Below are 26,166 nucleotides of genomic sequence, written 5' to 3'. Positions count from 1 at the left end.
CCTCAAGGGTTCAAGTCCGGTTCTTGAAATATTTTGTTGAATTTAGTTTCCGAAATATTTGCCATCATTTGATTGTCACCTCATCATCGTCACCAGGTGACAATCAACATACATATGTCATATGACATCATTGGCGAAAGGACATGGTGGCAGCGAAGTGACCACTAGGAAGCGCTCCATCGTCTTTGGTAGCTCTGCCCAGGGGGAAAAATGGAGGTAGTGACCGGCCTCCTATGCTTGGAAAAAATCCTGACGAGAACCCACTTGTTACCCAGAAGCCTTTGGAGTTTTCAGTCGCAACTTACGAGCAAGTACTTTTCCAGTGTTACCTAACATTTAGAGACAGTACTAGACTCCAGTTGGAGGTAGAGTCTATGGACACAAGGAAGTAGTCATTAGTGCCGATAGCATTTAGCATTGGGGTGAACTCGTTCCATTTTCTTAAATCGAGCTTCAAGGTTTCGCTAGCGTGTCTAGCTGTCCCCAATAAGCCATATCATTGTGGCCATCTCCCTTGTATTGTTTTTCTAGTGGATTGGACCTGGAGCTCACCACAGGGGTGGCGCCAGACAGCTAGGTGGACAGATACTGTAAATACTTTATTAGTCCCAAAAGAGAAATCCAGAAGACATGCAGCTTTATTCGGAGAGAAAACAGCGAGAGAGGCTGCCACTGGCGTCACATCCCTGGATTTCTGTCAAGACGATTTGTGCGCTATCCAGCATGGAAGGCTCAGGTGAAACCAGTGCGATGTGTCAGGGGCAGGTCCTTTAGTTCCGCCGTACCACACAGGAAAGTTAATGTTTCTCACAGGTCAGTCGGAAACGCAAACAATCCTGCTGAATTCCTGAGGCTCCCGCACATTCCGATCACACCTGGCACCCCGGTCAAGGCTGTGGGAAGTTTAGGAATCAGCTTTTGGAGTGACCAGGCAACCTGCCCTGTGAAGTGAGCTTGACATCTGGTGGATTTTCTGAATCCCTCCTGGCAGGACGGCGTGTTTACTCTGAGGGGCCTGCAGCCTGAAACTCAAACAGTTTCTCAACACGCAGTTTGTCAGTTTCCATCGGAGCAGAACGACGGGAGCTGAGGTGAAGCAGCGAGCTCTGTCAACATGAGCGTGTGCTGTGGACCTGGTTGAGTTCATCTGAGCCGTGCTTGGTGACCTCATTGGTTCAGTGGGAGCTTTTCAGAACAGCTTTCTGCTGACTGATGCATGGTTCATCAAATATTCTCCAGGGCCGCTGGGACAATTGAACTGCAGATGTTTTGTTGACCTTTGACCCGTCCACCAGCCCTGACGAAGGAGCCTGTTGGGACTGCAGTTAGGTTCCCCCTCTCCAGCCTCTCCTCCCCTCATGTTCAAAACCCACCACAGCACTGAAGCAAGGCTCTCCTCTCCTCCTGACGTTTACAGTGCAAATCGCCAGCCCAGACCTCATGCTTCTAATTTCTCCTGATCAGAGGCGAGAGTGGAGCAGATCTCATTTAAAATCCCTCTCCTTAAACATTTAGAGATCCTGTGGCCAGATTCTGCGATATTAATGCGGGGAAGCGCTGACGTGCGCTAACCTAAAGCTGTTGTGCAGCTAGGCTTTAGCCCCGAGTAATAACAGTAATTACCGTGCGCCTGGTGAAGGTGGCAGTTGTCTGGCTGGTATCATTGAGGCTGTGGGAACGGGCCCGCCTGTTTATTGCTCTCTGTGGCGTGGCGTCTCATGAAGGTGCTTTTTTTCTTGAACGCTCTCTCAGCCATCTAATTCAAAGATAATATTCACCTGCTTCCTCCGGACCAGTCGAGGTGGTTTTCTGTGTGTTGACTCCGACGTCTGTTGAATCCAAGCAAGGCAGCAAACCCACCAGAGACACACGTTTATTTCACTTGGATAATACCACAATTGCACTGTCTGTCTGTCTGTCCGTCTGTTTGACTATCTATCTGTCCATCTGTGTGTCTGTCTGTCTGCCTGTCTCTCCGTCTGCCTGTCTGTCTGTCCGTCTGTTTGACTGTCTATCTGTCCATCTGTCTGTCTGTCTGTCCGTCTGTTTGACTGTCTATCTGTCCATCTGTGTGTCTGTCTGTCTGTCTGTCTGCCTTGAGTGCGTTACCCAAGGGTGAATGTGAAGCTAGCAAGTCGCAAGGTGTGGGTTCAGAGATGGCTTTTTTTTACTCTTAAATGCTCTATTTCTGCACCACGTCTTTCCATCTGATCCCGTCCTCTTAGCTGAGGTCAGGTCACGGGGGCAGTAGTCAGAGTAAAGAGGCCCAAATGTCTCACTTCCCCGAAACCACCTCCAGTTGTTCCCATGAGCTCTCCGGCCGGTCCTGGGTCTGAGAACCTCACCAGGTGAAGACCCAGGTCGCACCCTGATTCGATAATGTTTCGTACAGGTTTTGTTGGGAACCTGGAGAAACACGGCACAGCACAAGCCTGGACCATCGCTCCGCGAATTCATTTCTGTGCATTATGCCTTCATCCCGAAGGTAACAGCTCCATCACAGCAGACTTAAACTTCTTGATTTTCCATCTCAGTGTTGGTATTTATGGTCCTCCTGGTTCCTTAGCTTCATTTCCTCCAAGAGTTTAGGCACCAACGTCTGCAGCAGGTGGAACACTAGGAGCATTAATTAGCTTTATTACAGCAAACCGGCAGACTAGTGCAGACAGACGCCCACAAACTTTCAGCTGAGGTGGGACTTCCAGGTTCTTGGGTCTGAAAACCATATCGGCTTTCAAGAGCTGAGTAGCTTAGAGGCAGGAGTTCTGCACTGTTATCTAAATTTCAATTCCAAAACAAAGCTTTTATGGCGTCTTTTTCCCCTAAATTGCCTTGTGTAGCTTCAAACCGTGGCTTCAGCTCAACCAAAGAATGTCTCATGATAACAGCTGCATGACATCATCAGGAGCAAAGAATCCAATGTGGTTCCAGTTCTGAATCCAAACCAGACTTCTGAGCATCTCAACTACAGCGATTGAAGCACTTTTTGTCCACAGTGTAATTGCACCATTTAGGGTTTTGTATGAAGCAGAGGAACGATATGGACCTTACTGTGCTTGTGCCACCATCCCAGTTGCCTTAATTGTGCGGCGGCGTCATTGTGAAATTGGTGTCTCTCTGCAGGCCATCGTCTCCAAGTATGGCTCACAGTTCCGTGGTCATTCCCAACACGACGCTCTGGAGTTCCTCCTGTGGCTCCTGGACCGAGTTCATGAAGACGTCACCCTGGCCACCCACAACAACAACAACAACATGACGGAGCCTCTGGTGAAGGTAACAGTGACAACAGGCTTTTTGAGTTGAAATAGTTTCTGGATTTTTCTTGGAATTCCTTAATATTTGAGACATTTGGTTTTTTATTGCATATTATCTTTAAACCCTGTATTCAGTTTTTATCCTATAAATAGTATTTTAAAATAGTATTTTTTTTGTACTTTTCTTATTTATTATTATCTTATTTTCCTTATTTATTTCTGTCATAATTTTGTGAGATTGACACTTTTTATTTTTCAATGATCATCCGTCACACCAAGGACGGACTGTTGGTGTCCTCCCACTTCGGTCTTTGTTTGGCTTCCTGCTACGAGCCCATGAGCCAGAGCATTCCTGACACGTTGAATTAAGCCTCCCTCTTGTCCCTCTAGTCAGGGCACTTCCTCGCTCCTCACTCTCTTGTTTCAGCGCGGAGCGAGTGCTGAGAGATCAGGAACCTCCTGAGGCTGCGTGCTGGATAATTGAACGTAGCGCTCCTGATATTTGTATGACCGCTGCGCAACCTCATCCCGCTCGCATAGTAATTAAAACAGAGAAGGCTGTCGCCGCTTTATGTGGTTTCACCTTTAGCAGTTAAGACTCTCACCTTACTGACGCTGCAATAGGAGCTGTACTACAACTCTGCTCCCAAAAAGATGACTGCGTCAGAAAGTAGAACGAATTACGCTTTTGCTCATATAAATGCTGTATGTTAGCATCAGTATATCACAGACCTGGGCGCCGCACTTTGCCCGTTGCCTGTGTTTTTCTGGCCCTCATGAGGTCAGGCTACAACTATACCGATGATCAGTGGCCATTTTACTGTTTCCGTTTTAGCCAGTACTGGTTCAACAGTAAATACAACATATTCATGACTACATTTTTACCTTTTTGCGATGTTTGGTCCATAGTTATATTATGGTTTCTGTTCAAACAAAATTCGCATAAAGTTTTTTATACTTTGTTTTTTTTGGGTTTTTTTTAAGGGTTCATGCCATATTTACACTTCTGAATATCCTTGCTTCCATTGAACCTTTTATGGTTCATTTCGTCCCTGTTACTTAACATTTTTTCACCTCACATTTTCTACCTCTGGTTTATCAGCAAACCATGTTGTCTAAAAATGGCTGCTGGTGCTCACCAGTAGCATCAAAATAGCACAGACTGGTCGCTCACATGTCAACACCTAGCAGCTATGTGAGCTGCCTCAAACGTTAAAGTATCCGTGTCTTCCTTCCAAAGACCTTCAGCTTTTAATGGAAGCTGTGAACGTTATAGTGAAGCTGAGATGAACACTGGTGCTTTCTACTTCCTGTGTGAAGTTGGAACGGCAGCAGCAGGTGAGCCCGTCTGCAGCCGTCATTCAAATCTGGACGGACGTTCACACAGGGTTTTGAATGTTTCCCCTGAGAGCTTCAAAGTCTCTCCACCTTTTTCTGAGCTGAGTCGGCCCAAGTGAAGGAGGACTGGAGGTCTGGGCTGCGTCCCCGTGGGTGTTCCGAGGACGTGTGGGGAGGTTGAGGCTGCAGAGCTGCTGATAAGCTGAACCGGGATGAGTCGTGGGAAAGAGCAGCTCGAGTCACATGATACATGCCGAGGCGGTGAGCGGCGGGGAGGTGGATTCTGGGTTCAGGTTTGTCCAGAAAGGCAAACAGAATCTTGCCATGTTAGCGCTGCAGCTAACGCACGGTATAAAAAAGGCTAAGATAAGAACCTCAAGGAGCGTTCCACACGCTAAAAGTCGTGGGGATACAGCCTCTTTCTGGTTGCTGTCGATTCCGAAATAAAGTACTTGATTTTCACAATCTAACAGCTGCTTGGTTCGGCTAATGGGAGGGCTGCCTCAGAACTGGGGAGATTAGATTCGATTAGATTCGAGAGCCCTTACTTTAGTAGTTGCATGCAGATCTTGTAGTTTATATTTTAGATATTTTTTATATTCCTACTGATTTTTTATCTGCACCTCTCCTACTGCATTTAGTATTCATGATGGTAAAGTTGACTTGAACTTGATCTTGATCTTGAGATGGCTGGGCCTTTTCTCAGTCAGTCATGTCAGGAAAAGGCTTTTCAGCTGATGTTTTAGTGACCAAAAGCTGGAGATTACGGTGCTTGGTGTAACTAAGTGAGGGAGGAGCCTTGAGGTTTAAGTTCAAATGGTGTGTTTTTGTTGATTTCCGAAACCGCTGATCAATAAAACCATCTATATTTTATGAGCGGAAAATCTGTTCCATTACTTTTCCACGACCGCAGAGCATTACGCCTGTTGTTGGCACCAGAGCTGCGTTCTTCATGTGCTGGGGTTGAAAATCGATCAGTGATATGGCAAAACAAAAATCATTTTTCAAGGTTTGTTTAGAAATATAAAGAGCTAACCACCAGTCTGAAGGTGGTAACGTTCTTAGTCTTGATGGGATTTGTTGTGCGGCTCCTCAGGGAGGAACCGCCGGGTGAATAGCGGAGCGGTCGTGTCCGTGGCTGCCCGTGCTGTACTGTACCTCCGTATGGCAGCCGTGCTATTGCATCAGACAGAAGGGTCTTTGTGGTTGCAGAGGGGCAGCGAGGTGAGTCCAGCTGACCGAGAAGTAGCTAAGGACGTGCCAGGACATTCCTGTGCTTGGACCGAAACCTGCGGTAACACATCATTTTTCAGAACATGGACTTTCACCTGACGGTGAGCTTCACCTGTTGCCGTGCATTATGGGATTTTCATGCCAGTTTGGATTGAGCACAAGGGTTGAGTGTGGCCTGCGACCCTCGGCTAGAAGCGACACCAGCTCTGGCTGCACCTGCCCTGGAGGGTGAACCCCACCGGTCCAGTCTTTGATGAAGAGCAGTCACATGACCAAACCTTGGTGCTTGGACGGTTCGGCCCTTGTTTTGTTGATCACTCAGGAAACGATCACACACACACACAGGGCAAGAGAGGCGCATTCTCTCCCTCCCTCGCTCCCTGCGTGCCTCTCTCTGTCATGAATCGCCCCTTTGTGGCTGGACTGAATAAAGGAACACTTGTTGTGAGGTCCTCGTTTGGGGAGCGAGCGGGAGCTGGGACGAGCGCTGAGCGCCGGCGAGAGATTGCATCTCTGATTCAACCTGACACGTTTGCTGTAGCAAGTGCAGAATGTGGCGGCTTCAGCCGAAGTTTTGCCTGGTCCAGCAAACCGCTGGCTGAGAGTGAGCGACATTCCTCATGTCTGTCACACAGACCTGCCCCTGGCGCTGTACTGCTCTCTCTATAGGGCTAGGGCTGAGCGATTCATTGCATTTGCGATTATATCGCAATATGATAAAATGTGGTTTTCTAACCGCAAGGCTGCGATTTGACTGGTCACGTGACTTTCACGTTGGTGGCGCAGCCAACGGTGTGCTTTAGCCATTGAGCTGTAAATGACGGCTTTAGCCTATGAAGGTAAAATGGGTGCAAAAGTGGCACGTACCCGTAACACAAGACTCACAAGACAAGCGTAACTGCACATTTGCATCCGTAAAGCCCGTGGCACGTGCGTGCAAAAAGAAGATTTACATTCATACAAACAGGAAAAGTCATTTGGCCTTCATTTTCTAAGTGCACAGATACAAGTGGCTAAACACGAGCTCTTGAACTGCAATTGTGACACACTGCTAAGTTTTCAACCACCACCAAAGCGGCTGCGTAAGTTCCACATACGGCGGCATATTGGCGGCAATACGTGCCTGTTACTCCGTGCGCGTTCCCGGTAGTCACGTGACGTCTATTGTCCAATCGGCTTTTTTTATTACTAATTATGGGCTGTTTCTGTTCAGACAGTGCTTAAAAAGTGCAATCTACGTTGACATGAAGAGTTGGACGTGTTAGAGTGGTAAAGCCACATATTGGTTTGCATTATTGTTGTAATATACACTGTAGTTTGTGTGACTCATCAGTTTAGTAAGTCTACAGTTGGAACTTTCATTTGAATTCATGCTTCATTTGCCTTTATCTTAACATAAGAATAGCCTATAAGGAAGAACAATTATATATACTGAATCACATGTGGTTTATTACAATACAGATTGATTTATTAGTTGTGTTTGTTGTAAAATACATGAGAAGAGGACCTTGAAAAATAATCGCACACATAATCGCAATCGCAATATTGAGAGAAAAAAATCGCAATTATTTTCCCAAATCGTTCAGCCCTTTATAGGACCATGCTCATGGACCTTCCTCAGCTTCTGCACCTGCTCATTAAAGATCCCCATGGGATTGGATCTGTCTACACACTAGAATCAAGTCATCTGGAGCAGGGATGAGGATCAGCTCCTCTGAGTTTGAACTCGGTTGTTGGAATGGAGCTGAGACTGAGGGAAGAGCTGAGCTAAAAGACAAGGTTCTCCATTGATCCGTGGCTTTCTACTCTCACCTGTGGTCACCAAGATACAAGCTCAGTCATCCAGCTGAGACTTGGAGTGCAACCGCAACTCCTTCAATAGAAGATGCTTTCGGTAGCTCTTATTATTATTTTAAAATGTTTTAAGGCTTTTTTTTTTCATTTTGCTGCATTTCTAATTCAATTTAACAGTTTTTTTAAATTTAGATACAAGGCTAAAGTTATAAATATATTCTTGAAACAATTTTAAAGAATATTTTATTGTGTTTGCAATTTTTTATACCTATAAATAGATTCATGAAAATTTTTGAAAGAATGTTTTTAGTGTAAACAAAATGTTTCCTGAATGAATTAAAACATTGAAAAAATAAAAATAAAAAAATAAACCATTGTCCAACCAATTGTTTTATTGTCCATTTTTGGTTATAATTTTTAAGAATGTGGGGGCCATTATTACTCCTACGATAAACTCATAACATCATATTGAAAAGAGGCAGAATTTTGAACTAATGTTAATTTTGGATTGGAAAAAAAATGATGCAGGCGATATTTTTGAAATACAGTGTGGGAATATGGATGAATTGTCTTCTTAAAGAGTTGCATTATTAAACAAGCAAACGACGGCGGGGATGATAAATCATTTTTTAATTCTTGTTAACTCTTCAATCTTCAAGACAGAGGCCCCTGCACGCAGGAGGACTGGCAGGTAGCAGACGTTTTCCTCACTGCGTGTGTGTGTGTTTTCATTTGCGCAGCCATCAGCGCGGAGGCAGGAGGCTAATAACAAACCCTCATCAACCCAGGAGGACGACCTGCCTTCATTAAAATTCATTTCTCTCCTCTAGCTGAAATAAATCCTCTTAGGAGATGTTTTACGGAGCGGTATTCAAAAGCCTGCCGTTGGAGTCGTCAGAATTCTTCTAGAGTCCCTTCTGTCCCTCCTCGTCGGCGTGGAGAGTCGCTGGCATTTCCATAGAAACAAAGAAGGAGAAGCTGCAGAGGTGCAGATAAAACAGGACGTCCGTGAGCAGCCATCGTCGTCTCCATCACGGCTGTTAGTCACCCACCGACAGCTTCTCGATATGCTCAGTAATCTTTGCCAATCCCCAAAATTTGGACCCAAAATGAAAGTGACTCCAGAGATTCCCAGCGCCAAAACTCTTGAGCATTACAAGAAAGGACTTCAAAAGAATCCAAGGAAAAAAAAAAAAATGAAAAATTGTTTGGTTGAAAATGACATTTAAGAACATCACAAGCACAACGAAGAAACGGTGAACAGTAAAACCTAAGAAGAAGTTGGACAAAAAAGTGAAAAGGAAAAGCATATGACCCCTGGTTTTGGACGTCACCAAGTTGCTTGTTGGAAAGTTGTAGACAATAGCCAAGAAAAGCCAGGAAATGGAAAATATATATTGTGTATTGGAAACAATAGGAACTTAAAATGATCATCCACATTCATTTGCTGTTAACATATGCGAGGTGTTTACGTCCTTCGTCACCATGGCAACCCTCGCGCCCCTTCTTGATGCTGCACTTCACCTCAGGATGTGTGAGACGCTGGCCGACCCTTCACCCTGGTAGATGCTCATCTCCTGTCTCCTTCTCTTCGTCGGCCTCTGAATCACGGCCCGTGCTCTGCACTTAACGTGTCCGCACAAGACCACTCTGCTCGCCCGGGGCCGGGAGGTCTGAAGAGCCGGGGCACTATCGGGACTATTTATAGCGCGATACGCTCCGCAGTCCATTATTTATCGCTGCTCTTTGTGTCTCCTTACGTTCTTTAACCACTTCTCTCTCCGACCCTCGTATCGTCCCGCCGTGACAGCGGATCAGTCCTCGCCATCTCTCGAGCGCCTGCTGTGATTCCAGCGCTTCCTTCAATTATTCACAACATGGCTTTTACCGTACGCCCCCACTTTTTGATCGCCCACAATCCGGGGCCCACCGGCGTGCCACCGGATTGTTTCATCTGGCTGGACGATCAAGGTCTCCTCAGTGAATAATTTAGAAAGGCATTTTAAGGAACATTTTTGACAGGGCTGGAATGAACCCGGAGCCACACATGGAGCGTCAGAATGACTCTGTAGTCAGAGTGAAGCGCTTTATTACCCAGGACTGGAAGGTATCAGTTCAACTTGGTTTATCTCCATCAGATGCGACTGGATGTCTCTTGCTCCGTAGCATCTGCCGGGTGTTGTTCCTGCACCGTCTGAGCGGCGATTACAGGCGACTGGACCGACCTCCTCCTGCAATAGCTGCGGGTGATTTTCTCCCTCTGCCGCCTCGTCCTTATCGGTCTGAGTTTGGCAGCCAATTCCACCGATAGCATCTGAACTCCAGACCTCTCCAGGCAGACGTTTGTGGTAGCTGAGCGCATGTGTGGAGGCAGCCGCCCCGTCCTGATCTCAGCGACTGTTCACTTGTAGCTAACACCTCACAGTTTTCCGCGATAAGAGAAACTATGTCTGCGCTCGGCTGCTATCGCCAAATAAAGAGTGAGCGAGAGGAGGCTTAAGACCACATGGCCTGATCCCACATTCATCCTCAAGCTGATATTTTTAACTTCATATCTTTGCTCTTCCCAATGCGCTACTTCACACCTGAGCTAATTTTGGAGTGGAAGCACACACAAAAACACCATGCTATTGTCCTGCAAAAGATGAATTGTGTCCTCACTCTAGGATATAGTGTGTAAAGAAGCTCGCTAGTAACATAAATCAAACTGTATTTGCTTCACAAATCTCAAATTAAAATTGTGATTTTTTTTCGTCGGTATCGACCTACACAGTGTCACCGACTAGCCTTGCATCAAAAAATATGTTTTTTTAAATCCAAAATGGCCGCCCTGCTACAAGAAATGGAAGCTTGTTGAGCTACGTCCTCACGCAGATGCACCTTGTATATAAGATATTTTTCCGGGCTGGTTCCCAAAAAGCGCATGAAAAAATGGCGCGACTGAAATCAAGAACTATAGCTCACAAACGAAAGAGGCGGCGCACGGACATAAGACGCTTGAGTGCAATGCTACATTAGCGTAACAATCCTTTGGAGGAGGATATGACTGACTTCTTTCCATCAAGTTCTTGGTGGAAAGGTGGAGTTGCGAGTTGTTGTTGACCTAACGTGAAGAAATCTGACACATAAAACAAAGTGCATGAAGCATTCCTGGCTCGTTCTTAAAGCACGGGGCCCTTTCAACAAAACAATAACGGTTCAATTGATGCTTCGGCAGTCTCCTGTTTTGAGAAACTACCTTCAAATAGAAAACGTTTTTGTGACCGAGACAGAATGGCGGGAGGCCATGTTTCTTTTGTATATGTCCACTGAAGCACACAGATTGGGATCGGTCAGGTTTCGCCATCGCAAGCTCAGGAACCTGCGATAATGTTACTCGACTTTTCCTCGGTCTCGCAGTTTCCGGCACTTTCCTTTGCCCTCGCTGAAATTCTAAACCTCCTTTGAGCTTGTTTGGTGAGTCGAGGTCCTGGTGGAGCTGCCAGCCTGGGAACAGAAGTGGTCAGTGTGGGAGTCGCCAAACAGAGAGTGTGTGTACACTGCATGTTTGGTGGTGGGCCGAAATGACAGAGGAGGGTCCGCTCTGCGGCTGACCATTGTGTCACGGGTGGTCTTCTGTGTCTGACAGGCTGTGGATGGAGCTGTGGAGGTGCCAGCTCCCGACCTGTCGCTGGCCCAGCACCCCCAACTTCAGCACAGCTTCGTCCAGGAACATTTCCAGGCGCAGTACAAGTGAGTCCCAGCACACACACATATATGCTCCATGAGCCGAAGCGTTGGACTCTGGACACGCCGCTTTTAGCCAGCAGGTCCCAAGGCGGGCTGAGAGGGGAGGTCTCAGAGGTGCCACCTGCCTTGCCAGCCCTATGCTAACATGCACGGTTGCTGGAGGACTGTCATGGAGCAGATTCGTGTTACTGCGGAAGGTGTAATGGAGATGTCATTTCTGTCTGAAAAAATGTCCCCCAGAGACGCAGGTGGCTGGAAGAGGAGCGGCGCATCGGCGGTAATTACACTGCAGGCCAGGAGAGAATTACAAAAGAGAAACTGTAGAGTTTCAACTCCTGCGACACCCGTGTGTGGCTTCACCTTGCCCACGTTCTGAATTCTTTCTGGCATATAAAAATGTCACCCGCAGGACTGCAGGTGGAGCTGTCTTAAATCAAGCCTTTCATGAAAACAGATGTAGTGGCCCGAAGATATTTAAGTGCTTACATCAGAGGTGGGCAATTCAATTTCCCCAGGGGCCGGGTTAGGGGCCCATCAAACCCCAAGAAAGCAGGGTAAGAGAAAATTGAAACTCAAGTGATGACGTCATGAGTGATTGAATGGAGTTTCACTTGAAAATGCACAGAGAATGTGGTTTTGTTGTGTTTAATTTCATTGAAACCACATTACATTGAAAGATTCTCAATATAATGTCTCATACATTTCAGTACATAAATACAGTCAGAGGGCCACATTTGGCCCAGGTCTGGCTTACATTGTAGGACCACACAAAACCAAACTCAGATGTGGCCTTTGCTTTCCCCACAAGTGGAGCTTCTCCTTGTCATTTATTGGCCTCATTTTTATAGACAGAACGTGTCATAAGTAGCACCTCAGTGGTAATTAAACAAAGGTTAACGGCATCTTGGGAAATTCAGTGTGATGCTCAGAAATGGTTTTCATAATTCTTATGAATAGTTTTTATGTGTTTATTAGTGGTGGCTAAATACTGTCATAACACGATTAAGAAGCTGGTCATAAAATGGCAGTGGCGGTGACTGAAATGGTTCAGCAGGAGTCTCTCCACACTCTGGTGTCAGGTACAGTCCAACTCTGACCAAGCAGAGAAGGAGAGGTCCTTCTGCGATCATGTCGACGTGTAAATCCGAGCTGGTGTCCTCTGTCACCACACGACTACATGTCACAGCCGGGATCAAAGGATCGATGGCTTTCATTCCGCCACCATATCGAGGTGATGTGCCGGCGAGTCTCTGCGCTGACGGTCAGTCAAGCGGTTCACATTTCAGACGTGGTGCAGTTTCAGCGGGACAGGTCGTCTTACACCGAGGCCTGCTCCGGTTCGGCTGGATCATGTGACGCGGGTGTGGCTGCACGGCCAATGATGAAGCTGGTGAAAAAAATTATCAAATTATTGGAGTGATGTATTTCAGTTTCTTCTAAAGGTGTGTTTAAACAAAATGGAAATGTAATTATTATTTAAAATACTATTAGCATTACTTAAATATGATTGTTATTTAAATATAAAAACATGATAATAACACAATGAATTCAAACCATTATTTAAAAAAGGGCTTCACAGATGCGATAACGATGTTTGGAATCAATGTTGAGTAAACAAATGTGGTCCTGTTGCAGATCATTGTTTGAGCACTTTATTTATTGTTTTACATTGCATTGTTGAGATAGTAAACAGGACATTGTTACTGCTTGCGTGGCAGAAAAACATGTATGTCTTATACTGGCAACACAGTTATTCAAAATGATTTAAATCACATGATAATGTCCATCAAGGAAGTCAGTATGATGAGGGAAAAGTTCCTGGCACTGGAGGTTGAGCGTGATGCAACAAGAGGGAAATCTCGGTCTCATCGCTTGTTCCTGAGCGAGCGGCCGCGGGGCTCTTCTTCCACAATCCACTTTCATCACTGTCACGTCACGCTCGCCACTCACCTGATTTGTTGCTCGGCAGCAGCCGAACGTGTTTCTCCTTCAGACTGTACATGTGAACGTTTCTGTGCCTCCTCCGCAGATCTTCGCTGACGTGTCCTCACTGTCTGAAACAGAGCAACACCTTTGACCCCTTCCTGTGCATCTCACTGCCCATTCCTCTGCGTCAGACCAGGTGAGCTCACTCTCAGGTGACCCCCACCCTGCTGGCTGGCTGCTGGTCATAATGTTATGACAGTCTGATCTGTGTTCCTTGTCTGATATTGAGATATTTTTCTTGTTTTTGACTTATTTCATTAGGCTTTCTGCTCTCATTCTCATAACGTTTGGAAGCCCCTGACATGTGACCAGCGTTCACGGGTGTTTGGGTCATGGGATGCAGTTTCTAGTTTAGATCTTCTCTGCTGACTCAGAGCACCAACCCACCTCCAGATCAATACAGGGACATGCTAGCACAGCGCTCTCAAGGTTGTAAACACCCAGAGATCCTGGGGCCTTCTGCCTCGACAGATTTTATGGACATTATTAAGCCCACTGTGAGAAGGGGGCGCTGTAACACTTTCGCTGATGGCAGAAGAGGTGATCGTCTCAATCCACTAGCGGCTTCTGGAGTGAGAGTAGCTTCCTCTGTCTGTCTCACGAAGCCATGACGGCCCAGATCCATGCCATCGCTGAGGTCAGGGCTAGGCTTTAAAAAATGCAAAGGCTTTCCATTATTTTCGTAAAACTTTGTGCTAAAGTTCTATTATTAATGCGCCACGATTGCTTTATTAATGAAGGTCTTCTTCTGTCCCCACTCCGGCGGGACTTTCACGCGTGTGTTGTTTTGCAGGCCGCTGTGCGTGATTCTGGTGTTCAGCACCAAAGGGCAGCGCTACCTGCGGGTCGGGTTTGCTGTGCCGCTCTTCAGCTCCGTGGCCTGTTTGAGGAGGATGGTGGCCGACGAGGGCAAACTCTCCCCGGACCAGGTGATGATCGCTCGGGTCCATCCGCTCGCGCTGGTTCCTTCCCCATGCCGCTCACGCCTTCACGTCCAAAATGGCGGATCAGAGAGCGGCCCTCTATCTACTGGGGAAGTACATTAAAGGTCTGCGGGTCTATCAGAGGTGATGTCAAAGACTGACTAGTTGATGATACATAAATCCTTAACAAAGACAGGCAAAGATCAGTCAGTGTACGAGGAATTCTGAACAAAATCTGTCCACTCCATTTCTGGGGTTGTTTCAAGCCTGTGACATGTGTGACGCGTGTCTCCAGGTGATCCTCACCGAGGTCTACTCCACGGGGTTCCAGCGCTCCTTCTTCGACGAGGATGACCTCACCACCATCGCCGACAACGACATCGTCTACGCCTTCCAGGCTCCGCCCCTTTACGTGCGAGCCTGCTCATCCCACTTCTCAGGTGTCCTTTACGCGTCACTCTCACACAGTCCACAAACACGCGCCACTTTAAATGCCGAGGGAAACCCTGAGAGACGAGGAGGAATATAAATCTCTGCAAAGTCGTTCTTTCGTAGATTTCTCTTGTGTGTTCAGATTTATGTCTTCAATGAACTCCCCCACATTTCACCTGTTTCCGGGCGAGTGATTTTGTCTTCCTTTTCATGTTCCCAGCGCTGCTGCCCTTGCTGAGATATATGCCTTTTTGTGCTTCCATTTACCACTCTCAGGTCTTCTTCTCCTGTTCTAATAATAAAAGATTTAGGTTTGTTAAACAGTCCTCAACAAGCTCTCTAGGGCAAGGACTGGGGGTGACCTCTACCTCCCGCCGTCACCAGACGTCTAGAAAAACACGGAGAATCATTTGAGTTGTGGCGTCGTGTGTCGTTAAGTGACCTCGGGACTCGCCTCCCGACTCATCAATTATCCTGGCGCAGGAAAGGTCTCGGGCAGCAGGTGCATTGCGCTGACATTTTCTGACACGTGGATTTATCACCGTCAGGTGAGCGTTTAATGTAACGACGACGGCGCTTGGTCAATATCTGCTGGCCCCGGTCTAATTTGTCCAGCGATTCATCGGCGCTGATGTCACACTTCTCATAATCCTGCAGTCAGTTTTTCTGAGGCTCGAGGGGGAGCGGTGGAATCTGCCGGCTCCCTGCCAGGACAGGATGTGGAGCAGAATCTGCATCAAAAAAAAAAGCCCTCCTGCTGCGAGAGCTGGCTGACGTTGGTCCATCTGTTCTCCCTTCTGAACCACGCTCCTCCTCCTCCTCCTCCTCGAGAGAGAGAGCTGCTGGCTGACCACTTCAGCTGTCTCCTACCTTCCAATGTTCAGGAATGTTCAGGTGCTGGACTTCGCTGTGTTGGCACGTCTTTGGTGGGATGTTTTAACTAGCGGCGGCGTCTCAAACGTTGCGTCATGGTTGAGCTTCATGGATGACCTACCTCGTATCAACATCCAGATCAAGCGTCCACTTCTTTTTCTCCCCTCCTCCTGTTGTTGTTATTGTCACCTTGGTCCTCTTCTGCATCTCCTTCTCGTCTTCCTCTTCCTCTTTGTCTCCGTCCTCCTTAGTTCTCCTCCACCTCCTCCTCTTCTTCTAAAGTACTAATAATTCTTCACTTCACTTCTCCTTCTCCTCTTCCCCTTCATCTTTGTCTTCATCCTCTTTTCTTCTTCCCCTCCTACTCTTCTTCTTATTCTGTTCATCTACTACTTCTCCTCATTTCTTCTTCCTGTTCTCCTCCGCTTTTCTTCTTCTCCTCCTCCTCCTCTTCCCCGTCCTCTAAATGTGCTGCTCATCTACTGCTTCTCCTCTGCATCTTCTTCTTGTTCTTCTTTTCCTTCTCAGCTTTTTCTTCTTCCTCCCCTCCTCCTGTTGGTGTTGTTGTTGTCTTCTTCCTTCTAATCCCCCTTTGTTCACTTCCACCTCCTCCTCTTCTTCTTCCCTATCTTCTTCATCTAAAGTACTTCTCATTCTTCCTCCCACTCGTCCTTCTCCTCTTCTTCTTCTTTGTCTTCATCCTAACAATAACATTCATGATAATCGTCTCTTCCAGGATTCCATCACAGCCTGCCCTCTTCACCGTACGCTGCAGGCCCTGAAGGTCAAAGGTTAATCGCCTCTGGTACTTTGTCGTCCGAGTTCCTCAACCAGGCAGTCCCGATGAAGATACTACTTCTGGTCTGCAACGCAGCAGGAGCTGGACAACAGGCCGTCAGGTGAGTCGCCGCTCAGGCAGCCAGGTGAGCTTGACGGCTGGACACTAGAGATGATGAGGCCATGTCTGGACTGGGAGACCATGTGGCTATTGCAAGTGGTGGGAAAAAGCTCCAGCGCAGATGGTTGTTGTGTTGGTGTTTACCTCTCGCCCTTCACTGACCGACGTGAAGGTCGCCTTCTCTGTGGGTTTCCTATCAGACTGCTGAGGAATCTGACGTCTGGCTCAGCAAAGATCCATCACACAGCTTGGCGACAGAGTCCAGCATTGGAACACAGGCCAACACAGCAGTGAGAAAGTCCGACTGATGTTTCTCCTTCAAACGTCACCGTAGATCAAGCGGGCCTGTGTCCCAGCCCCCATCAGGAGCACTAGCTCGTGCCAAGAAGATGACTTTGGAGTTCAATAACTCTGGCCGCCGATGGCAGATCCTGACGTCTGCTGTCCGTCTCTAGGTTTGGGCCACCGTTCCTGATGAGGGAGGACCGTTCCATTTCCTGGGACCAGCTTCAGCAGAGCATCCTCAGCAAGCTGTACTACCTGATGATCAACGGAGCCCCGGCGCAGGTTGGGCCACACAAACCAAACACACACACAATGATACGCCGTTGTTATACACATTGTTGCTGCAGTATTTGCCAGAAGGTTTGATAATGTGGAAGCGTAACTTCAAACTGCACTGCTTTAAGTAGATGAAACGACTTAAAACACTGTAGTGTGTGTCACATAGTAGTGGAACTGCTTCTCAACCAAACAACCTAAGCATCGAAAACAAATGCCTAACCTTAACCATGACTCTGAACCAAACTGATACCTCATTGTATCAACCTAGATATTTTGACATTTTCATCCTGAAATTGAGGCTTGTGAGGACCGACAAAAGTGTCCCATCGAGCACACACAGATAAACAAGCACACACCCACACACTCTTGCACATGAAAACTCAACAGTTGATGGCCACACTTTCCATGAGATATGGCCCTCAGCATCAGTTGCATGGTCAGTGGCCCACAGATCGAAGTACTCTCACCACTCCTACTTCAACTTGTATTCACTTCAACCCCCCTCAGTAAGTGAAGCATCAACACCCTTCTCTGTTCTTTCAGCCTGTGGCTCTGGAGAATGTGGTCTGGGATGGTGCGTGTGTGTTGTCGTGCACAATATATAGCAGAGTGACTGGGTAAAGTAAGGAGTGCGGTATTAGGAGTCAGAGTGCTCGCGAGCGCCAGCTGGAGGCTCCGTGGTTCCCTCCCGTCGAGCTGCTCTCAGCACCTGTTCTCAGCAGGCGTATTAGTTTAGAGCGGCATAAAGCATGTCCTTACACTCTGGCTCGCGGGAGCAACACACAGGAGGAGAAACCGTGACTCACGGCGGTGTGCAGTCGCCGTAAAGTAATCGCTGCTGCTTTGGTGTTTGTGTGATGACTGTAGCAGCGATGTTGGACTTGGCACGACAGGGAGGTGGAGTTCCACATGTAGCGCCTCCACAGAGCTGCGAGGGTTAACGCGCCTGCTCGGCTGGAGACGGAGGCAAGGCCGTGTCAAATTGCTTTCAATTTTCGATTCCAGAGCAGGTAATTGGAAAGATGGTCTGGAGACCAAGACGGAGTGCTGAAACACGATAGACTCCTTCAGAGCTGCGTCTTTTTTTTGAGTCACTCTGGCTGGGTTGCAGCCTCTGTACTGTCTCTTTAATGCCATTGTTTTGTGAAGATGTAATGAGCGTCAAATTAGAACTTTTCCTGTTATTTTGCCCAGAAACACGAGCAAGACTTCTAGTGTATCAGTGTCTCTGTGAGAGAGAGTCAGGTGCATCACTTGAGTGGTAATTCGCAGCTGAGCGTCGCCAGCTCCTTCCTCTCGTGTGCGACGAGTTTCTTTCGCAGCAGATGTTCGAATCTTTCATCTGAAAAGGCTGTCGTTCATGAAGTGAATGTCTCTGCCCCGCGGCTAATTTTAGCAGCAGAAAAGATCCGATTCTTCAACACAAACGTGTCATTAAAACGTCCAGTGTGGTGATGAGGATGATGCGAGTCAGAGCCAAGGGCTAAATGACGCCATCTGTTCGCTGCTGGGGCGACTCTTCCCAGCAGATTCACTCACTGAAACTGTCTCTCTCTGACCTGCTAAACTCTTCGGTCACTGTTCCTTGAACACCACATTGTTTTTGAATAGATATTTGACCCCTCCAAAAGCCGAGTGTGAATAACAACTGGTGTTGTTTGTGCAGTACTTCCTCTGCTACTACAGGGGACAGCAGCGGGTCGCCAAGAAACAGTAGAAGAAAAGTTGACACGAATGCAAATTTGCAGTAAAATTGCTAGCCCTGTTTGTAAGTTCATTTTTATACTTCATTGAAATTATATATTTATATTTATATTCCACAATAATAATGGACAAATTCAATAGTGTTGCATATTTTTTCCGCGTCCGTTTAATCAGTAAATTTTATTTATTGAACTGAATATTTAGTGAATTTATTTGCCAGTTGTTGTTTTTTTTAATGTACATTGTTGCTGGTCCTAAATTTTCTTTTTTACAAATTTTGTGTTCTGTTTTTTCCAATTCATTTTACGATACTCCCTGTATTTTATTGCATTCGCTTCACAAAAAAATATTCCCATTCATTTTATCTCTTTGCTTTGTCAACTGTCAGTGTGTCAAATCACTCCATGAAAAAGGTACTTTACTCTGATTCTGTTTGCAGTTGAGGGGACTGTGATTTAAGCCCTGTTTATTCCCCGTGTGACGCTGTCTCCTCCAGCCGACTGTGCATTACAGTCTGGAGACTTTACGAAGTGAAAATTGTTTTTCCAGGACTACTGTGTGTCAGTGTTGTTGGTGCCGTCTCACCCCACTCTGAGTGTGTTCGTGTTTGAAACAGGAAATGAGTTTCATTTTTGAGAAAGTACGACTCCCTCATTCCCAAATCCTCTGTGATCCCAGCAGATGATATGCAGACGTCAGGAGCAGCGAGATATCAGAGCTTTATTTGTTTTTTCTCTCCCACTCTCAAGCGTGTTTTGATGTCTCAGATGGAGGCTGAAATTCCATGACTGAACTCACTGAGCCACATAAAACAGTCTGAGTTCAGCGCCGCAAATACATTTAAAGGTGTGTGTGACTCACAAAAACACTCGTGAGTCATTGTGCTTCTCATTGTTATGACCAGCAGACCCGGGTGTTTGTCTTACTTTTCATCATTAGATTTAGGAAAGTTGTGGTTGTTTCGGGTCGGAGGACTCGCCAGGCCCGTGTTAGCATTCTTCCATCCAGTTTGTGTAGTAGACGCAGCAACTCCAACCTTCGCCTGGTGCCAGTTTTTTAGCTCAGACCTTAAAAATGCAAGATAAAAATAGTGGAGTGATACATTTGGGAGAGGAGCCGAAGAGGATCTGTGGGCGGCTTAAAATATCTCTGGCTTTAAGGGCTCTCTGCGTTTGTCCTCTTTTCCAGAACACCAGAGTCCTCTTCAACATCCGAGTGGTCGGGGGGTCCGTCTTCTACAGCTACCTGTCGCCTGCCGACCCGCGGCCGCTGCACCACCCGGCCGTGGACAGGTGAGGGCGGAGAGTTCTCTCAATAGCCCTCTCAATCGAGTCCAAATAGCTTCTCCTGTAGTGCTCTGTACTATCCACTGTTAAGGAATTCAGCAAATAGACCCTCATATGTTAGCATGTTTTTAAGGTCAATGAAGTGTTCTCTATGTACATATATTGTCAAAGAAGTCGCGTCTGAACCGGGCCGAGGTTAGCAACGTCCTCTTTTGACCACCGGGACGTGTAACTTGGGTTTCTGGGATCCCTTTCAGCAACAAACCAAGTGAGTTCTGCCGGCGCCTCCCTCAGAGGAGACCTCTCAAACTGGGATTCTTCCGTTCGTGTGGTTGCTAAGTTCAGACACTGGCTGGGAAAATGCTATTGGACTCTTTTGAAATGCAAATTGCTCTCGTCGCGTCTCCTAGAAACCAATGTGGCGATGGTGTTTGAACTCTGACGAATGATTCAATGTCCTCAAGTTCACCCACGAGTCTGTGTGTTAGACTTCATTAGCTCATGCTCAAGCGCTGCAGCATCTTCTCTAACGCGGCAACAACATTATGACCACCTGCCCCACTTGCAGTGGTCAAGAGTCTCCGTCACGCTGACGTGTGAATGCTGCCATCTAGTGGACATGTACGGATCCGATGCCGAGTTGGCGCTTGACGTGACCTTTGACCTATTGTGTGGCAGAGCGCTGAAGCTGTGCGGTTCAGGAGGACCGCCCCATGTGAAGCTGATCATCGAGTGGGAGCACAGAATCAAGGACTGGTGAGTGGCAGATTGCCACGGCAGCTCTGACCTTTGACCTCATCTCTGGCTGGTCTTTGTGTGTCCAGTCTGTTTGGGAAGATCCAGGAGGAGGTGGTGAAGGACTCAGACAGTGTGAAGAACCAGCAGCAGCAGCACGTGCAGCAGTACAGCTGCACGCTGGACGAGTGCTTCCAGCTCTACACCAAAGAGGAGCAGGTCCGCAGTCATAGGATAGAAGCCAGCGTCCAGACTGTAGTAGCTGAAGTGTCATGCAGTACAGACACTAAAATGGTGTCTTCAACTGAAGTGGAGCTAGACGTAGCTCATGTAGTACAGCACCACGATGACTAGTACTCCTTCAAGATTATTGGAGTGGGTAAAGAGACTGGTCAACAAGTAGTTGAAGTTTTTCTTTGCGGTAGTAATAGTATTTATTGCCTTATGTTTTTCATCAGTTTACAGTATGAGAAGATGCAGGGAAAGTCGTTGAAAGGATCATTTGTAGTGCTAGTGGTGGAAGTAGTTGTAGTGGCAGTAGAAGTTATTGTGGTAGTGTTGTGATGATTTCTTTCATTGACATGTATTGCTGTTGCAAGTTATAACTGTGCGAGGACCTTCAGAATAGTACTTATTGTTATGACTAGAACCAGCTGCCAAAGTACTTGCCGTTACAGTGGGTGACCACTAGGTGACGTAGTTGCCTCGGAAGAGAAAAGAACATTTATCGCGTGGTTGATCGCTGAGCACCTTCTTTCTGGGGGTGTCGCAGTTGGCTCCTGACGACGCCTGGAAGTGTCCCCACTGTAAGCAGCTGCAGCAGGGGACGGTGAAGATGAGCCTGTGGACGCTGCCGGACATCCTCATCCTGCACCTGAAGCGCTTCAGGCAGGTGGGTGAGCGACGCAACAAGCTCACCACCTTTGTGCGCTTTCCTCTGGTGGATCTGGACATGAGCCCGCACATGGTCAACCGCAACCACCAGCACCACCTGCAGGCAGCATGGAAGCAACCACGACGGCCTGATTACACCTCGCCCAACTTCCTGTACGACCTTTACGCCGTGTGCAACCATCACGGAGGGATGCACGGAGGCCATTACACAGGTCTGCGTCTTTCAGCAACTTGCGTGATGATGGAGAACGTCACCTCTGCTGTGCCTCTTGGTCCTGCTGTCAGCCTCCTGCAGGAACTCTGTGGACGGCCAGTGGTACAGCTACGACGACAGCAGCGCAGAGCCGGTTCCCGAGGCCGACGTGTGCACTCGGGGCGCCTACATCCTCTTCTACCAGAGGAGGGACAGCATCCCGCCGTGGTCCGCCAGCTCCTCCCTCACAGGTGAGTTCAACGGTCGAGATGTTCAGGCAGCAGAAGTGACCACAACGTCTTCTGCAGGGTCCACCAGCTCGTCCACGTCCGACCACTGGCTGGTGAGACTGACAGGGGGCAGCAAGAGCGGAAGTCTGCTGTCGTCCGGAGTCGCCCCAGGAGCCTTGGTGTCCTCACAACCGCCTGAGTCTCCGGAGCTGCCCGTGTTTTCAGAGGAACACTCCCACACAAGTATCCATACTGCTTCCCATTCTGATTTGTTTTTTTTTTTTCAATTTCAAAGGTGTTGGTTATGTTGACACAACTGGAAGGGTGACTGTGTTAGCGTGTGCTGAATGGTGTGATGGGTGACTGAGCTGGAGGCCGTGACAGGTCCCGGCAGTGGAGCTATATCTTACGTATCACACGCATCTGTGCTTTGTCTTCACTGCAGATGGGTTCGAGTCTTTGGCTCGAGGGACCCAAGGCAGAAGTCACAGCATGCGCTCTCCAATGAAACCCAAGGAGATCTCCAACAAGCTCCGATGGTCATTTGGCCCCAAGGACAGAACCAAGCCTGCCGTTCGGACCCAAACTGGGGAGCTGGTGCGATATCTGGAGTCAGGTCGTCGTCCCCGTTGCACCAAGGACCCCATCGTGGCGTTGGTCTCCACCCCTCCTCTGAGGAATGGAAGAGGGTCTGATGGGGGACAGGACCGCAGTTCTCCAAGTGGCTGCAGTTGCCCGGACAGCTCAGACACTTGCTACTCCCCGAAAATACCAGAGGGACAGAGCAGAGTTCTGAGCGAAAGAGAGGTCAAGAGACTTGTCAATGTCAGTGGGAGTAGAGGTGACAGTTCTCTGACGAGGATCTCGAAATCGGCTCACCAGGCTCCGAGCGGGACGGTGGACCAGCTCCAAGCAGGGGGTCAATTCAGCCACAGTGCACCCCCAAGCAGAGACTCCACATTGAGAAGAACCAAGATCCAGAAGGGAGGGGGGACACATAAAGACCTTCTACACATGGTCCTCCAACCGGACGACAGGAGGCCGCCGAAAAACCAGGAGGGGCGGAGTCACGAGAGCCTCTTGTCATTTTTCAAAAGCAGTTTTCTAAAGAAAGACGGCACGAGATCACCTGTCGTGGGACATGACAAGAGGGTGAATGGACATGCTCACCAAGTTGCTTGCAACAATCTAGCAAAGCAGTCTCTCTCCAATGGAATGCTGACCTCAGTGGCGGTGGACGAGAAGAGAGGCCGCGCTCCTCGTCCACGCTGTGACTCCCAGAACTGCCGGGTCCAACTCTCCAACGGAAAAGCCGGCTGTCTAGAACCGGTCGACATCAAAAGAGCCCACAGCTCCAGCAACATCCAGGACAAGATGGAGCTGACGTTCCGCAGGTGCGCCTCGCTGCAGAGAAACGGCGACATGGTGGGTCACCCGTCCCACAGAGTCCTGCTCCCCGACAAGCCCAGTTTTGCCACCATGCAGAGGAGCCGCTACAGCACCACCTCGCTCGGTAAGCAGCGGCTACGGCACCCAAATCGCATGGTGTAAAATGTCACAGCAGCAGTGAGTGACGTGAGTGTGTCTGCTCTCTCTTAGTGCCTCTGTGACCAAGCGCAGAAGTCAACAGCAGGAGGCGCCGTGGGGCAGAGGGTCCTCTTCTTTTCATAGCACTGTTAGCTTTTGTGTGTCTTAAACTGAAACTATGCAGGGGAGAATCACTGATTCTGAGGCGCGGTGTCGTCTTCTCCACGCTTTTTTCAATCAACTGTGGCTCTCCACTCCTTCACGTTCTTCCCCTCATTTCCTTCCAGGGGTGCTGGAGTCGTAGTGAGCAAAAGTGGGTAGGACTGAGGGCTCAAAAAACAGTGGAAGTCTGTTGGTGCCGAGGAAGGAATGCGACAAAACTCTCACTCCGTACACAAGAACAACAGCGGGGGTGTGAAACGGAGTCACGGCTGGAGAGCTGCTGTGATGAAGTGTCGTCACTGGTGTGAGGACCAGTAGGTGGCAGTCTGCTGTACTTGGTGAAATCACTTTCTCAACGACAGGACGAGTTTCTCTGGCCTGGTGTGCAGTAGTCGCACCTGAAGACTTGCTGAACTTCGGGGTCGCATCTCTGCTTCAGGTGTAACAGCATCCTCGTGCAGTAGAGGGCGCCTTTCGTCTCACCTCCTGCTGCACCCGCTCAAACACGTGACTTGCAGCACCCTACCTGTCCCACTTCAGAGCGCCAGCTGCGCATGTTGACAGGATTCTCATCATAATCAATGTATCTGATTTACCAGTGAAATTCATCTGAGTTTGAGACACACGGATGAGGTTGAAATTAACCCTTTTTTTTCAAATACTGTCTGCTTTCGAGCTGTTTTTCATTGAGACGTCGAATACATGCCGCATTATCCTTTTCAACATGCGTTTCTAATGTAATTCTTTTGATCATAACTGAGGTGCTTTGAGATTGCAATTGTATTTATTGCGTTTCTCCCTTGACACCCGTCGAATTCACTCACTGATTCCCTCACTGTTGCTGATGGAGTGAAAAGGGAACGTTTGAACAGTAGATGGCGTGTTTGAGAGGCTGCACTGCATTTTAACATGGCTACTAACAACCCGCCAGTGTGGCGGCACCTTGTGGAGAAACCTGTTTCTATTTTGACATTTTTGTATCGTCATTTTGTACCAAATGTGCAATTACGTAAACTGTAGCTGAAAGTAGCACTAAGTGTTATGGTTTGCACTTTTGGATCACCAAGTCTTGGAGCTGTCAAATTAAAGTTAGACTTTTCTCACAGGTGTGTGTCTGTTTCAGTCGCACTCGCACTACAGCCACAGCAGAAACCGCCTGCCCAGGAGCTGAAGACCAACTAAAGCTAAATGTGTCCCGCAATGTCAGCGGTCTAGCTTGGTCGTCATCGTAAGGTTGGTACAACAGTGTTCCCGAGGAACCTGAAAATACACATGACCCCCATAGAGGCTGGGCAGAAACACATCGGTGAATTGAACCTGTTGGGCTCATGGTGTCAAACTCCATGACAAGTCAAAGTCAACTAAGTCATCTGCACTGTGGAGATAATTCATTATTACCACAGTTATCATCACGTAACCACATTTGTGGTTTCAATGTACTGTAGTGTCCTCAAGGTTTCGTGCTGACATCCGGTGGTGTTCAACTCCAACATGGCTTTAAAACAGTGTCAGTGTTGCCGTGCTATTTAGCTTTGTTGTTCCTGACTCGCTTTGCTATATTACAGACAGATGTTTGCAAAATATTGAAACCCAGACTGTGGTGAAGTGGCGACTCGTCTGTCACGTGGTGTAGCGCCAAACAAAGGTGATTCTTACCGCGCTGTGGTGAGCACACATCAAGGAGCCCTCCACCACTGTCACAACTGAGCGCTCACCGAGGCCCGGACCTGCGGTGGGACTGTCATATCTGATGACTACCAGACATCGGTTAGGAGAATCATATAAAGATGTGCAACTAAACTTTGTTCACTTCTCAGTGTTGACTTTGTCATTTTGTGCTGCATCATTGTGCATATTGTATTTAAGTTGTGTTGACATTACTGTTAAATTAGAGATTGGTCATCTTTAACCTTTTGTCTTGTGGCTCTTATTTTTGTCTTCATATCTCTGTTGAGGTAAAGTCATGTTGTTTTGCAAATAATCCTGGGTTGTGTGCAATACAGTCACCTGTCTTCTCGTGTTATTGTGTCACAGCGAGTTGTGCGCTGAATCCGTTTGTGTCACTGTGCCTCATCAAGCCTTATCTCATTGTACTATTGCTCATCTGATTTGTAATTTTTCAAGCGCGCTCAGTTTGTGTGGTGTGTGCTTTCATGATCCCATGATGTGCATGAGCCTCCGATCACGGATCAAATCCTGCTCTACTGTAGACCAGGCGCGAGGTGCTCTGGTGATGAAAAGACCAAAACAACAAAAACCACAGATGTAGAATGGAAATGCAAGCTGAAAGTTATTGTTGTGGTTCTTTACTGCAACTGTACTTTTCACAAAATAACAATGAGGAAATAAAAGCCACAAGGCCCTACAATAGAGCAGATCGTGGCGGTGTGTGGGTCCTGTTTGGCTGGGTG

The 26,166-nt window shown here is 47.8% G+C and overlaps 1 protein-coding gene across 1 annotated transcript in view; it reads left to right on the top strand.

The window, feature by feature from the left end:
- Positions 1 to 25,483, top strand: part of LOC128750626 (ubiquitin carboxyl-terminal hydrolase 43-like) — a 28,167-nt gene extending 2,684 nt beyond the window's left edge. The window contains exons 2-16 of the mRNA XM_053850959.1: positions 3,124 to 3,273; positions 11,248 to 11,351; positions 13,378 to 13,470; positions 14,128 to 14,263; positions 14,553 to 14,697; positions 16,299 to 16,461; positions 16,916 to 17,027; positions 19,917 to 20,020; positions 20,693 to 20,770; positions 20,839 to 20,968; positions 21,522 to 21,855; positions 21,929 to 22,087; positions 22,145 to 22,309; positions 22,512 to 23,579; positions 23,666 to 25,483. Of these exons, the coding sequence (XP_053706934.1) occupies positions 3,124 to 3,273; positions 11,248 to 11,351; positions 13,378 to 13,470; positions 14,128 to 14,263; positions 14,553 to 14,697; positions 16,299 to 16,461; positions 16,916 to 17,027; positions 19,917 to 20,020; positions 20,693 to 20,770; positions 20,839 to 20,968; positions 21,522 to 21,855; positions 21,929 to 22,087; positions 22,145 to 22,309; positions 22,512 to 23,579; positions 23,666 to 23,676 (2,952 nt within the window). The 3' untranslated portion in view covers positions 23,677 to 25,483. The remainder of the gene's footprint in view (positions 1 to 3,123; positions 3,274 to 11,247; positions 11,352 to 13,377; positions 13,471 to 14,127; positions 14,264 to 14,552; positions 14,698 to 16,298; positions 16,462 to 16,915; positions 17,028 to 19,916; positions 20,021 to 20,692; positions 20,771 to 20,838; positions 20,969 to 21,521; positions 21,856 to 21,928; positions 22,088 to 22,144; positions 22,310 to 22,511; positions 23,580 to 23,665) is intronic.
- The last annotated feature ends 683 nt before the right edge of the window (positions 25,484 to 26,166 follow it).

The sequence above is a fragment of the Synchiropus splendidus genome, chromosome 19 (assembly GCF_027744825.2).
Source record: "Synchiropus splendidus isolate RoL2022-P1 chromosome 19, RoL_Sspl_1.0, whole genome shotgun sequence".
Lineage (NCBI taxonomy): Eukaryota > Metazoa > Chordata > Actinopteri > Syngnathiformes > Callionymidae > Synchiropus > Synchiropus splendidus.
This window is presented reverse-complemented; position numbering and strand designations above follow the sequence as displayed.